This window comes from Dipteris shenzhenensis, chromosome 1, assembly GCF_047967505.1.
Source record: "Dipteris shenzhenensis isolate YYH24624 ecotype China chromosome 1, Dip_SZ_1.0, whole genome shotgun sequence".
Taxonomy (NCBI): domain Eukaryota; kingdom Viridiplantae; phylum Streptophyta; class Polypodiopsida; order Gleicheniales; family Dipteridaceae; genus Dipteris; species Dipteris shenzhenensis.
This window is the reverse complement of record NC_141596.1, coordinates 55,358,457-55,373,191: the sequence shown is the minus strand read 5'-3', so window position 1 is coordinate 55,373,191 and position 14,735 is coordinate 55,358,457. Positions and strand designations below refer to the sequence as shown.

Below are 14,735 nucleotides of genomic sequence, written 5' to 3'. Positions count from 1 at the left end.
TTACAATTTCGGATGTGGGTGCATTGCCTAATGAGCTAATCTAGTCAATATTACCACATCCAGGTTTAGCCATTCTCCCCTTGTGTGTCCTCTATTGGAAAACATTGCCTAATGTGATTTTAATGCACTCATCAAATGAATATTTCAAGAGAGAGAAGGTTGTAGCAATGATGGTTCCTATGGCTGTCCTAGCCTACTCCGGAAGTCATTGTAGGTAGCCATAAAGGCAATATGAAACTCATTTTTCACACTTACCACAGAATGGGAGTATAATATCCCAACCAAATAAAGGGGGTATATCCTAACCCACTGCTCTTAATTTTGCAGAAAAAGCTGAACCCAAGTAACAAAACCAGATACAGTTTCAGAAGGTTTGACTTCAGTAAGACTTTCAAATAACTGAAAATTCAGGACTTTACAAAGCTACATAATATTAGATTTCCTTCAAAGAGACAAACTCTTTTACAAACTGCAGCCCAAAGGGGCGCAGGAATTGCTGCAAATGTTGAAAAGTAGTTATCCATACAAAGCTTCACATCTGTACAAGAATTGGCCGTAAGAATTTGGGTCTGGAGCTCAGGTTTTCCAGTGCTTTTGGACCCAGAATTAGGGAGAAGATGAACTGAAGAGATCATAAATTAGACAGACACTACACTCACAAAGGCTCAACAAAAAAAATTCTCTCTGAGGGCTAGATCACTGCCTTTGGACCCAGGATTAGGGAGAAGATGAACTGAAGAGATCATAAATTATACAGACGCTACAGTCACAGAGGATCAACAAAAAAATTCTCTCTCTCAGTCTTTCTGAGGTTAGATCAAGTAAAGGGATTGGATCCACAAAGATGACAGAACAGCTTCACACTCTTCGATACATAAATCTACAATAAGGCCACAGGTATCCAAACTGCACACTTTACCAGTTATGGCCTTGACGTTAATTTGTAGTAGTCAGTTTCTCTCCTTAGGCAAAGGCGGGCACTCGGCACCGCGCATCTCGCCCTGTACACTCGAATCCGCGCCCAGAGCAGTCGAATCCCTCCACCCTCACAGATGGGCTTGCTCGAAAAGATGGCCCTTTGGGCTGAGGAGCCACTGATGGAGAAGGAAGACGCCTCACATGAGAAAACTCTGCATCCCGCACAAGGGGATTGCCTGTTCGACTCGGAGGTGAGCCGGAAAAGTAAGGGGGAGAGCATCCAAAACTTGAGGCCTCAGCGCATGAATTCTGGAAGCACAGAAATGCAAAACAAAGATGAGCGCAGCTCAGATCTGAGCAAGATGAGGAAAGCGCATCCAAGAGCCGTTCCACAATAGCATCAAGCGCACCTTGCTGAGGAAAATCTCCAAGATCTCGTGGCTCTCCTCACCTTCCACTCCCGCAGGGGACATACTGCGAACCAAACCAAGTTCTGTAAGACTCAAATCAACCATCGGCTGTAGTAGAGCAGAGTATAACAGGGACGTCAGGGACGAGACGAGTACCTTCGTCGCTGTCGGACGGGCTTGAGAACTTCAGGTGTGGAGAAAGTCACGACCGCAACCCTCCGAGGTTTTGGGCAAACTACTTTTTCTTCGCAAACTTCAGCTTGAAGCGCAGCTCTAAGATTTCCACAGTCACTCATCTCTGCTCGAGGCTCCTTCGAGCTGAGGGCAGCGACGTGCTGCACAAACCCGAGGTTTCTCACGCAGGAATCCAGTTTGAGAGATGGGCAGCCTAATCTAAATGGAAACCGGGGCAGTGCTCTGCTTACAGTTCGAAAAGCCCTGTGGAAACAAATACCAAAAACGTGAAGAGCTCGAATTTCGCATGTCAAAGCTGTGGATGTCCATGGCCGAAATACCAAAAGAAACAAAGACAAGTCTCTCTCTCTCTCTCTCTGAAGCTCCACTGTCCACCGCCAAAGACGCTCTCTCTCTCTCTCTCTCTCTCCCTCTCTCTCTCTTTCTAAAGCTCTACTGTCCATCGCCAAAGAGCTCTCTCTCTCTCTCTCTCTCTCTCTCTCTCTCTCTCTCTCTCAGCTTCCGATCCATCAGCACAAATCCTGTAGGAGACATACCTGCGTCCTCAGAGGCCCAATCCAGCAACAGATCTCGCGAGAGCACGGCCACGAGGAACAGCTCAAAGCTGAAGGCGGAGCGTGGGGTTAAAGGAGAGGCCTGCTGCGAGGACGGTAGCACGCAGATCGAGGCAAGAAAGGGAATGGACTGATCTACAAAAACCTGTTTTGTTAGAGGCCTGCTGCAGGCTGGTTACATTCAAAGGACAAAATATGCAAAGCTGTGAAGATGAAGATGGTGGCCAGCTCACAGAAAAAAAAGGATGAGGCAAAAACAAGAATCAATGGAGGAGAAGAGGAATCTGTCGGAGATCTGATAGCCCCCTCTCCAATCAGCCCTCGCCACGTGTCACACGTGGTTTAGAACTTTTCCCTGGCGTTGACTTCCCTTAAACTACACGAGCTCCCCTTGGGTTGAGCGCACCCCTCGTTGATGCCTGCGGTTGTCTGGGAAGATAGAGATCCGTCAGCACGCGGACCTCCTAGCTAATAGGGATAAAAGCTTTATGGTGCTTTCCTGTGACCGAAGTTTGCGATATTGAAGGGAGAGGGTTGGAAGTGTTCCGGGAGATGGTTCCTGCGATTCGATTGGCAGCTGACAACACCACCCAGTGTGAGTAATCTTACTACCGGCACTTGTGGCCCTACTGAATCTGCTACTACTCTTGACGTTGAATGCATTACCAAATTTACCTGAATTGCTTCCAAGGGCTCGATTGGGTTGAGCACCCCTGGTTGAAGCCTGAGGTTGTTGGCCACAACAACAAACGCATATGTTCATCGGCTCCTTTGTTCTCCCAGGCTACACCAACACCGCACCGCCATAGGACAATGTCAATAGCCACTTCAAGATGGGTCACCCATCGCGTTTTGCCAGAGTCTTTCCTAACAATTTTCAAGGTCACCAAGAGCTTTATTCCAACCTTGTGGCCTCCACCAGCAAAAGTAGGTAATTTTTGGGTGCATGTGGCTTTGTAAGTAAGATTAACCAACACTTGCTTGCTGAATTCACCTGAGATAAAGGAAGTTCAACAGCACAAGTTGAGAAGAGGTGCACACATGCAATGGGAGTCAAGCCATGGCAATATTTATAAAGAACTAATAGCAATTTCTAAATTGTACACTTTGCACACATACAAAGTTGGAGTTGCACATTAGAGGAGCTTGCGAGCGCAAAGGTGGTCACACCCATTGATGTGCTGTATCCGAGTTCCAAAACCCAATAGTGTTTGTCCATTTTGGTGGGGAGATCCAACCCGTCTCATAAGCGCATCACTAAGCCTCACCAAGCAAAGCTATCCAAGCTTTGCATCTCCTAAACTATTAATTGGTGCTCACCCCGTGCTCACCTTCCCTGATACTATACAATCATTACATTGTAGAAAGTGCCAAAAAAAATGGAGGCAACTTTCTTTTAGGCTATGCACCACATCCCCATTGTGCTACCTATGGACTCCCAATCTTCACTAACCTAGAGCTATTGGAAGAAGCATGGGTTTCATACTAGATCTAAAGCACCCCTTTTAGAAAGCTAAAAAAGACTAACACAAGCAGTGCAAGTGCATGTGCAAAGGATAGGAAGAGCCCAATCCTACTTGGAGGGAGCAGATGCTCTTATGGCTTTCCAATTTTTAAAAGAATTTGCAAGACCGTGTGCTCTATGCACACAATATTATGCTGCCAACTTGCATATGTAGGCTTTTGGAGGGCCCCTCAACACTTGCTTAATAAGGGGTTTGAGATTAAAATACTCAAAAACCATCAAAAAATATTAGAGTGTGTACAAAGAAAATGATTGGTCCCGTAATTAAATAAGACCAAGGAAATGTTATGAAATAGCATTTGTAGAGGCAATTGGCATTTACTATAATCCATGATCCTACATCTTAGAAAATCTTCGAAAGATACCAAGGACATGCTAACTTGACGTCAAAACCTAGAAATCTTGTGTGTGATTGAGCTTCAATATTTGTCCAAAATAGAAAGTTTTTGCAAGACATATATAAATTATGTTCCCACATTTGGATTAAGTAAGACGTTGGGAAGCAAATGCCTAGTATAAGTGATCGTGGTCTAAGCACATATATTACTATGTTGCCAACTTGCATTGGTAGGCTTTTGAAGGGCTCCCTCAATAATTGACTTTCCACATCAAATAGGCCCCTCAACACCTTCATGTGTTGCTAATAAGGGGTTGAGATTAAAATAATACTATAGTTATTCAAAATCTTAAAGTATGCACGAATGAAATTATTGATTCCCTAGTTAATCAAACCAAGGGAATGTTATAAAAGAACATTTTGTAATTGGCAATTGATATTTAGTAAAATCCATGGCCTTCTATCTTACAAAGATATCAAAAAAGTGTCAACTTGACATGTGCTATCTAAAAATCTTGTCAATAATTCAAAGTCCAAGATAGAAGCTCTTTGCACCACATATATAAAAAGTCTTTGGACATCTAAATACCACGTTTTGGAGTAAGTAAGATGTTGGGAAGGAAAATTATTTCCCTCAATACTAACCCTTTCCAAAATTAACATTATGTGCAAGTACCCTAAACTACATCTTGGATGCCACTTGCTTGAAGTGACTCTGTATAGCCCTCTTTCGCCTCCACCTTTCTTCTCTCTCTCTCTCTCTCTCTCTCTCTCTCTCTCTCTCTCTCTCTCTATCTATCTATCTATCTATCGATCTCTGATTGGTGTCCTTATTGCTAATGTCTAATCTTGTATTGGTTTGGTTTGTTAGTTTACAACCTCATATCAAAGGAAAATCTATGCAAATGCATTTGATACAAGACCCTTTAAAACAATTTCTAGCTCTTTAATTTTGATGTAGTATATGATTCATAAGTTTGTGTTGCACATTAACCATGTGCTACTTGCTTGAGATCAAATAGATGTAAGATATTAACATTAACCTCTTTCTATCTTCTAGTTTTTTTCATTAGAAAAGTTGAAGATTCTTATGAGAAATGGATTGTTTATATTTGAGTGGAAGATTAAGCCATGCATGATTCTAGTGAGTGCTTTCATAATATGATGGTAGCTAAATATCTAATCATAATTATCTTAAAACAATGAAGAGTTCAAGAAGTAAATAATAGATTACTATGCAATCAATGTTGTTTTCATTTCCAAGCTTGGACTAAAAGTATGTGAGCATTAATTTATGCAATTTTGTCATTCATGCTTTAGATAGTATGATAGTAGCTAAATATCTAATCATAATTGTCTTTAAATAGTGAAGAGTTTAAAAATCCAATAAACAAATTGGAATGCAATCAATGTTTTTTTCATTTCCAAGGTTGGACCATAATTAGATTCATGCAATTCATCATTCTATCTAGTTGTGTCATCATGGTGTTTTGCACATCCCATATATGCTTAAATGTCATCATAAATACCCAAATCTAAAGGATGATACTCAAATTCTATGGCATTGCAATACCTTCACTCTATAGGATTATCAATATGGACATAAATTCTAGAACTAATGTCGCTAAGACTTAAAGTTAATCTAACTTTAGGATTCCTAGTTTTTTTGCTTCGTCTTTAACCTATTAACCATAGACACGAGGAAAAGAAAATGAGGACATATGGCAGCTTAGAGAACAAGAGCCTGAGATAGAGCTACTGCATGGAGGCTTTGAGAGCTAGGAGGAGATGGAAAGACAAGAGGCAAGCTTTGAGTGGGGAGGAGGTGGAAAGACAAGAGGCAGCTTTGGGAGGAAGGAGGATATGGAAGGTTCATAGAATGAAAGGAGGAGATGGAAGGTCTCAAAGCCTTGGGTTCAGAATCAGCCAAAATTTCACAAGCCAATCCAAGTTCCTAATAATTGACAATGCACATCAAAACGAAATGAAATCTTAAAGAGGACGACGATCAATGCATGTGCCAAAAAAGGTTTCGAGTGTTTAAAACATGCATTTGTTTCAGCCTTGGCTATTTCTGATTTAATTTTTGGTTAGTATGTTTCCTTGATTCCAGCAAAGTAGAGAAACGAGACCTTCATTAGATGTAGACAAAAGAACCAAATTGGATTCCTGAATCTAGCATTGACTAAAGAAGCTAGCATGAAATCATTCAAGGTGTAGGGGAGAATGAGGCCTACCTTGCGGCATTTAATTTATAAACCACCATTGCCGGATTACTAGAAACTTTTCCACTAAACTAATAGTATAATCTCTAGAAGAATAGAGTCACATTTACAAAAGGAGCTGAATGGAGTGATCATATGCATGCTTTTGCACAAAGCGCTTGATGCTTGATGTTGAGATGATGGTCCTCTTCCAATGCACAAAGTGGATCTCTTGCAACCTCTTGCATTACTCTTAAGCCACAACCAGTTATCAGACCATTCACATAAGAAACTGATTGAACGATGGGAGCATGACTCCCTGAAGCAAATGCTTTCTACTGGTTGGCTGAGGGAACATCAACCTTCAAGTAGGGAGTGGTTGAGGATGGTCGTGTATCTCTACCCATGCAAAGCATGGATTCAATACTCGTCTTACTTTATCAACAAGTTTGTACTCAATTTTAGAACATTAGCCTTCTCTAAAAAGGGCTTGAGTTAAGAATAGTTTGTTGTAACACCCATCCAAGTAGCTCATTTGACCTTCTATAGCTACACGATGTATCTTTTACACAAAGTGACAAAAAGCATACAAATAAAACCCTTTCAAGAGTTATAGTATGGAACTACCGAAAGGTACTTAGAACTTGAAACTTGAAACTTATATGAGTAGCGTGTCTTCCAACTATCTCTTCATATGACTACTGTGTCTTCCAACGATCTCTTGTTGAGATTTGTTGAGCATCATATTAATTTGGATAACATCGCAAAGTTGAGATATTGTAATGCAGTAGGATATAAATATGTAGTAATGCATAAGACATGTATTTCTATTCCTTTCTATAAGAATGAGCCCACGTAGAATTGCCTTTCCCGATACTTTCTATATAACCATCAAGAGTGCTCCAAATGTTTATCTTGGACATAATCATTCACTTTGAATCAGAGGGACTAGTGATATATAAATTCAGCTTTGAAACAATTAGCTTAAGTCCATTTAATATGTGCTTTATGTCACAAGACTTGCCATGTATCTATTACCGATTCTACAATGTGTTGATGAGAAGATTAGAGTTCTTTTTTATAAAAATAAGGGGATCTTTTTACCCAAGTAAGGAACCATTGGACATGGATTAAGAATGGAAAGTTGCCAATCATACCTCCTATATAGAGAGGATGCAGGCTTGCACACTCTCAACTCTGGCACTAGAGCTATGGACACTTCACACTTAAATCTATGCAATTTCTTGAATGTGAGAACATGGTCAATGGATTCCCATCTATTAAGAGGGAGATTTTTGTGAAGGATGCCTTTATGGCAAACAACAAAGAGCATCCTTTCCTAAGAATCAGGCCATAAGAGCTAAGAGACCGTCACTCAATGATAGCAAATACTTTGTCAAATTTATTGATGACTACACTAAAAAAGCATTTTTCTACTCTAAGCAGAGGCCTAAACGTCTTGAAAGGTTTGGATATTCAAGGCTAAGTAGAAACTCAATCAGGTTGTCAAATCAAATGGCTTCAATCCAACAATGGAGCACAACATGTCTCATAATGAGTTTTGCAAATAGTAGGGAATATGCATAGAACTTCTATTGCCTAAGACACAACAATAAAACATAGTAGAAAGGAAGAATTGTACCATTGTTTAGTGTGCAAGTAGCTTGATGTAGACATGCTTGACAAGCACAATAATTTAGTTTTTAACAACTCCCTTACTAATGCCTTACATGCTATGGCACTAGAAAAAGCTTCGACTTGACATAAGTCAAGTGTTCAACATCTCAAGATCTTTGGCTTCAACACGAGAGGCAAGCTTGATAAGAATGACAAGTGCATTATGGTTGGGTATGGTAAGGAGCGCATAAGTTGTACAATCTTGTAACTCACATAATGTTTTTGCTTCTTGTAATGTGGTGTTTAATGAGAAAGTAAAAGAAGGTACTTGCCATCATGGTTAGCAAGAATGGATGGAAGAGTAAGCAAGCAAGTCATTGACAATAGATGCATAATTGCATAAATCCACAAAATGTGAAATATTTGATGACATGCTAGATAGTGTGAGTATGATTAATTAATAAAGTGGGGGAGCATCCCCTAGGCAATCTACAAATTCTTAGCCAAATTATGCATCCCATGGTCAACATGACTAAGAAGGGACATCATCGAGGCTAATGCCAAAATGGGCAATTAAATTGGTGGATGAAATAGAAATTGGTGGTGAAAATGGGCAAAGAAATTAGTGTTGGAATCCCATATTTTCTTGTGATCCAAAATAGGATTGTAAAATTGTGTCAACTAGGCAATTGTATCCTTTATAACAAAGGAGGAAACAATGAGACGAATGCAATGGAGATCCCATAGAAATGGGAATTCAAAATCAAAATGAAGTGCAAGTGGAACTATAGCAAAATCAAACATAATAAGTAATCAAAATCAATGCACAACATGAAATAAGTAGAATTAAGCAAAGAATGCCCTACCTTGTATTTTTTTGTTTCAAATGTGGCACCCATAGTGAGCAGGCCATTGTTGCCATACTTGTGATGCATCTCCGACTACCATGGAGTTTGGATGTCCAAAGTAAGCCCTTCCATGAGAAATATTTATTTCCACATATAGAAAGGTGGAAGCGCATTTTTGTTGCACACAATAACAACATCATTGATGATGATACTAGAATGTGTCATTAACCTAAAGCACATTCAAGATATTTTTCCTTCTTTCTCTTAACCAAGAGAATGTGCTCTTTAAAAACTTGCAATGGTGTAAGTCCTCTAGCTAATGTAATAAAGATCCATTCTTTGATTTTGGTGATAGCCATGGAGCTAATTCAAAATATTCTTTTGATCATCCCAAAAAATGCACTCCATGACAAACCTCATCATTATTATCAATCTGGTTCATTTCTAAGTAGTTTATGCATGCTACATCGAGCAACTCATAATCACAAAATGACGCAAACAACCACGTTGGTAAGTACCTGAAAGTCTCCTAGGCTTGCTTTTTTTTTAAATTTTTGGCGATTTTCTTGTCTTGATTGGAGGAGATGATGGTTTATGGCATCTTGAGGATCATAAGAACAACAAAATCTATCAAAACAAAGGCATAGTCATGGAAGGCATGTGAAGTCATCATAAAACGATGAATCCAAAGATAACACAGCTCATATGTTTTACAATTCCTCCAAACATGCGTAATACTTGAAATCCATCTATGTTGATTAGGCCTCTCCATAGAGCTAGTAGAGTTGCTTTGGCTCGATGTCTTTTTGAAGTTTGTTGGATATTCTTCCCTTCTACCTTCACCTTTCCAAGAAGTTTGCAACCCTATTCCAAGAGATATGCACCTCCCTTATGATTGTGTATATGGATCTCTTCTCAAGCACATGATCCCAAGCCATAGCCAAGTTGTTAAAAGATCTTGTAGTTAGAGTAACTTTCTTATCCTATGCAATGTTCTAGCAAAGATTCATTGCAAGAACTGGCACAAATGCCATCTACAATACGACATTAGATATGCAATACAAGATGCATAGTTACTTGCTAGTGGATAGAGAATATAGAGATAAAAGCATTCTATGCTAATCATTCCATCTTCACATGCTGGTTAGAGAAAGGCAAGAATAATTAACAAAAGAAGATGTCATAGTCTCCACCTTAATTGTTTGAGCACTAGAATCCATTCCACAAATATTTATGTCTTCAAAGAAAACATCTGAGTAACATGATGCTATTCCTTCCATCATTGAGTCAAATATGCCCATAACCATTCTAACAACCTCTGTGAATCGCTTTCACTTAATATTTTTTCTATATTATTTAAGCCATATTTTATCAACTTTTTATTTAGTGGATTTCAATACTCTTAGAAACGATTAAAAAGAATGTTTTGCAGTTAAAATGAATTTTAAAAAATACTATGAACAAACATAAGGTGCCATGTGATGTGATCAATATGGTGCATGTGGTATGGCATGAAAGATCTTATGCTAATTTAAGTGATCCGTATAAGGAATGCATGAAGGCATTAAAAGCCTTAATTGACTCACCAAATAGATCTTTGGATTCCCACTAATTTTTGAAGTCAAATACATTTGATGTGTATCTCTTTCACTGCACATGGAGCCTTAGAGGTCCAACCATACTTATGACTCATAGCTCTTCAGTCCTCATCTTTGTGAAGTGAACTCAATTGCCATTTCTTGCATTCATAAAGTGTAGCTCCACGCTTACAGCTAAACTTTCCCATAAAGTTCTATAATTTAATTGAGCTGCTCGTTACTAGCTAATGATTGGTCTTGATTTCCTTTAATTAGCTTCTCTTTTGGGTTGCCTTCGTAATTATGGACCCTAAGTAGGTGGAGCTTCATCTATTAACTTGGACTCCTAAATGTAACAAAGCAACTACTATTGTTTCCCCAGCTTTGAGGCCATAGTTTGAGTCTCTTGATTCCTGTGGTTGTTTCTTCTCAAGAGCATAGAATTCTCATGCTGATTCTCACACTTTTTTTGGAAACAAGGCCAGTTCTCATGACCTCTATGGTTAACACAAACCTTCTTATTTGGTAATCAATCATTTGGGTTGCCCTTCCAAGTTACAAGGCACTAGCCCCTTCTCTTTCTACAATGCATCCCTTTTCAAGAGTGTGGCATGTGTGCTACCTCAATCTCCACAGAAGATGCTCAATAGGTCTCCCTCCCAAGCTATGAGGCAGCAACCCCCTCAAAGTAACAACTTTGCAAGACAATGTGGCCTAAGAGCTCTCTGTCTCCACAAACAGATGCTTAGTTGAGGATAAGATGCACGTGTTTATGAGATGGAGGAAATTTTTGAATAAAACCACATTGTATGACCTGGATGGTCATTCGATGGATGGGGACATGGCACTAAATGGATAAGGTGCATGTGTTTATGAGACAGATGAAATTTTCCACATGGTATGGCTTGGTGGATGATCATTCGATGGATGGGGGCATGGCACTTATAGCCTCTCATCTAACATGCCTTGTGTGAAATTCTTTGATGTATAAGTAGAACATGAAGGGAGCTGGGGCTGGCAAGCTTAGGGTGTTTACTAACTAAGGATCATGTATAAACAACCTTAGTTGTGCATGCAACAATGATATGCTCACTATAGGTATCTCTAGGCTGACTCGATGAATAGACTCAGAAGTTTGAACTGAGCAGATTTTTACATAGTGACCACCTTGGGATTTCAACACACCCATCAAAATTTAGAGTTGATTAGGGATGTTGCATACCAACCACAAGATTTCAACACACCCATCACAAATTAGAGCTGATGAGAGATGTTGTATACCAACCACAAATCCTTATGATCACTTAACACCCTTCTGAAATTCCTTGTTCCCTTCCTTAAATTCCTTGCCGCCCTCTGCACAAATCCTTATCCCCTACCTTGTATTCCTTACAACCAATCTAACAATCTACTAATCCTTATCAACTCTCTACTCGTCCTCATCCCCCCCTACTATCCCTTACCACCTCTCTACTAATCCTCATCACCACTCTACTATTCCTTTACCTCCTCCTACTATTCCTCATCATGACTATACTATTCCTTATCACTCAACTATTTCTGATCCCCCTCCTACTATTCCTTATCACTCAACTATTTCTGATCCCCCTCCTAGTATTCCTTATGACAAGTCTACTAGTCCTTATCCCCCCCTACTATTTGTTACCACTACCCCTAAAGTACTTATCATCTCAATTTTATTAAATCATCCCTTTTCTTCTCCATTCAACCATCCCCAAGAAATTAGAAAAGAGTAAGAACATAAACTCCTAACATTGAGTTGAAAGGTGAAGGTGAAGCCCACCCAAATGCTAAACCAAAGAAAGACAAATACCAAGCATTAAGACAATGGTGAAAAGAGAACAAGTATAGTTTAAGGTAAGATAGAAAAGTAGAGGAGGATGCCAAGGAACTACTACCACCAAGCATAGAAATAGTGCTTGAACCCCTCCACCCAACCAAAGGGTGATGGACCCTAGTGTACATAGCACCAACTCGAAGAGTTACCTTAGCCATGTTAGTTAGTTGCCTAGTATCATCCTTGAATGGAATCCTACTAAGAAACTCTCCTACACCATGGGAAATTCTCAAAGGATGAATTTAATATGTAGAAAGCATCCCACAATAGAAGGAGACGTTGAAGACATGTCTATAAAGTTTGGTGATAGGACTGACATATGAAATGTGACCATACCCTTGCAACATAAAGCACATGGTTAATCTTTTTCCATTGTGGATGGTCGTACAAGAGCTGAGTTATTGGACTCACTCAAAGTTCTTCACATGCCATCCTCTACATATTGGTATGAGATGGCCTTATCATCCTGATGTGGATCCATCATTGGGTCCATGATTTCATAGTACTTGCAATTTTAATAAGGCAACATTGCCATCTTTTATTCATATCCCCTAGGTTTTTATGTATTGGAGCTATTCTACTATTTGGCTATGTCATCCTTAGAGATCCTACTATAATAGATGAGTCATTGTGGTGTATAACTCGTCTGTGTTCACCTAGGTTGCCACCCATAGTTGAGTTCTAGCCTATATTGAGGTTTTCCTCCCTCCATTCCCTTTCTTAAGTAATAGTGTTGCATTTCTTGCCTATTCTTCTATTCAATCCATCAATTTGGGTTCAGGAGAGCATCTTTCAATGAGTGTTTTCATCAAAGTGCACATTATGGTTAGTATATCTCTTTCCAAGAATGATGATCTCTTGGATCAATTGCAAGGAGCTAGCATCTTCAACTCAAAAGTGGATACCATCAAGTCAAGATCAAGGATGATGACACATGGAAGATATTTTTTAGAACAAGGCAAGGGCTTCATGAATTGTGATTCTCCCCTTTGGAAGACAGTAATGGTCCAGCAGCATGCACTTGGTAAAGAGGTCGTTACCCTTTTACTGATCAATCAGCCTTTGAAATATCTGAACACTCAAGAGTTGCATTGGCAACTTGAGCATGTCAAGTGGGCCACCTATATGTAGCAATTCCACCTCATTATAAGGTGTAAACCAAGCCTTCAAAACACACGGTCAAACTGCTTGTCTAGACCCCCCAGTACATGCCAGGTTCAATGTTTTTGGTCTAAAAATTCCAGCATTCTCTCAGTGGCTTGCCCTTTACTCCAGGGATAAAGATTTTACTTATGTCCTACTGGTTGGTTCAGTGTCCAATTGAAGGCATACCCCAACATATTGATGCTACCACATCTACCATAGCCATGTGACAGACGTGCATTCTATGACCATGAAGGAACTTAAGCCTATACAAAGTGACACTAGAGTGACATCAATAATTATAAACAAGTGTTTTCCCACAAATGACAATGGCAAGCCTATATAGTCTATGCTGCCAAAACTGGATGTACAAATCATGTAGCTAGAGCCATTGCTTTGGGATGAGGACACAAATTCAATTGTCCCAATATTCATGACCAACATTGGATCGGCAATTTATCCAAAAGAGGGTATAATTGAAAGTTCTGGTGTAGAGTTTGGCAACAAATGCTAGCAATGCCACATCGGAAAGTCAAAGCCACAAAAATGACTTGGCAATTCTCCAAGTGCTAATGATAGACAAACCCAAGATATGGGATTGTGGTATGTGAAGAGCAACATAAATTGTTAGAGGCTGATTCTATGTCCCAGACTTGCATTGTATCTAAGAAGAAAAAGAAGCTAAGAATATGTGTGAATCTCAAAGATGTAAATGCTACCATAGTCAGAGATTACTATCCCCTATAGATAAAAGAAATGATCTTCGAAACGGTAGTAGAACTAATAGTTTACAGATTCTTGGATAGGATTAGTGGTCACAATACAGTGCAAGTAGCCCTAGAAGATCAAGCAAAGGTAGTGTTTGCATTGGAATTTTGAATATTTACAAAGAAATTCATGCCATTCAAGTAATGCAATGCCTTGACCACGTTAGATTGGGTCACGTACACAAGGCATCCCTCAATGAAATCAAAGAAGTCTTTTTGGAGATGACTTATCTAGGCATTCAAGTAGGTAGACCAATTGAGGAAGTATTGATAAAATGTAAAGACTATAACAAATCCGTGAACCACTTGAAATCATACATGGAGTTGTCTTTGGACACATAATCTCTAAACATGGGATTGCAATTAACATGGACACAAAAGAGAGAATCATGTATTTGCCACCTCGTCTCAATACTAAAGGTGTACATTAGGGAAAAAGGGAACTCATTTTGGGTACTTGTAAGAAATTTGCAATTTCCTCTTTTTTTTTTGCTCCAAAATCTACAAAAATGAACTGCCATTAAAGGATCCTATCATATACTCTCTTTACAGGGGATCTCACCCAGTTCTGACTCATGCAAGCAGTAGATTTCCATGCCATGATCCCATAATTCATGTTTAAGAATTTTTGTTTTTCAAAATTTAAAACATCCACACGAAAGATAAACATGAACTTATGGTGGTAGGCATGGACTTGTCGTTGTTCACTTATGTAGGCTGCAAGATTTCGTGGTCAAAATTTCATAACTAACCTTTAAGGATCTTTTCTTTTCCAATTTATA

The 14,735-nt window shown here is 39.3% G+C and overlaps 1 protein-coding gene across 1 annotated transcript; it reads right to left on the bottom strand.

Annotated features, from left to right (window-relative positions):
- Positions 1–414: 414 nt before the first annotated feature.
- LOC147906062 (uncharacterized) lies at positions 415–2,315 on the bottom strand. Its single transcript, XM_087376373.1, has 4 exons — positions 2,060–2,315; positions 1,485–1,766; positions 1,329–1,392; positions 415–1,227 (listed from the first exon to the last, which is right to left on the bottom strand). Exons 2-4 carry the CDS (start codon positions 1,622–1,624, stop codon positions 964–966), a joined length of 468 nt encoding a protein of 155 aa, XP_087232499.1. The 5' UTR covers positions 1,625–1,766; positions 2,060–2,315; the 3' UTR covers positions 415–963.
- Between the last annotated feature and the right edge of the window lie 12,420 nt (positions 2,316–14,735).

Bases quoted from the DNA above. Each gene is read 5' to 3' on its own strand.
- LOC147906062 (XM_087376373.1), bottom strand. From the start codon at position 1,624: ATGAGTGACTGTGGAAATCTTAGAGCTGCGCTTCAAGCTGAAGTTTGC. The intron at 1,393-1,484 runs GTACTCGTCTCG...TTTGGTTCGCAG, and splicing joins CCCGTCCGACAGCGACGAAG to TATGTCCCCTGCGGGAGTGG. The intron at 1,228-1,328 runs GTGCGCTTGATG...CTGTGCTTCCAG, and splicing joins TGGAGATTTTCCTCAGCAAG to AATTCATGCGCTGAGGCCTC.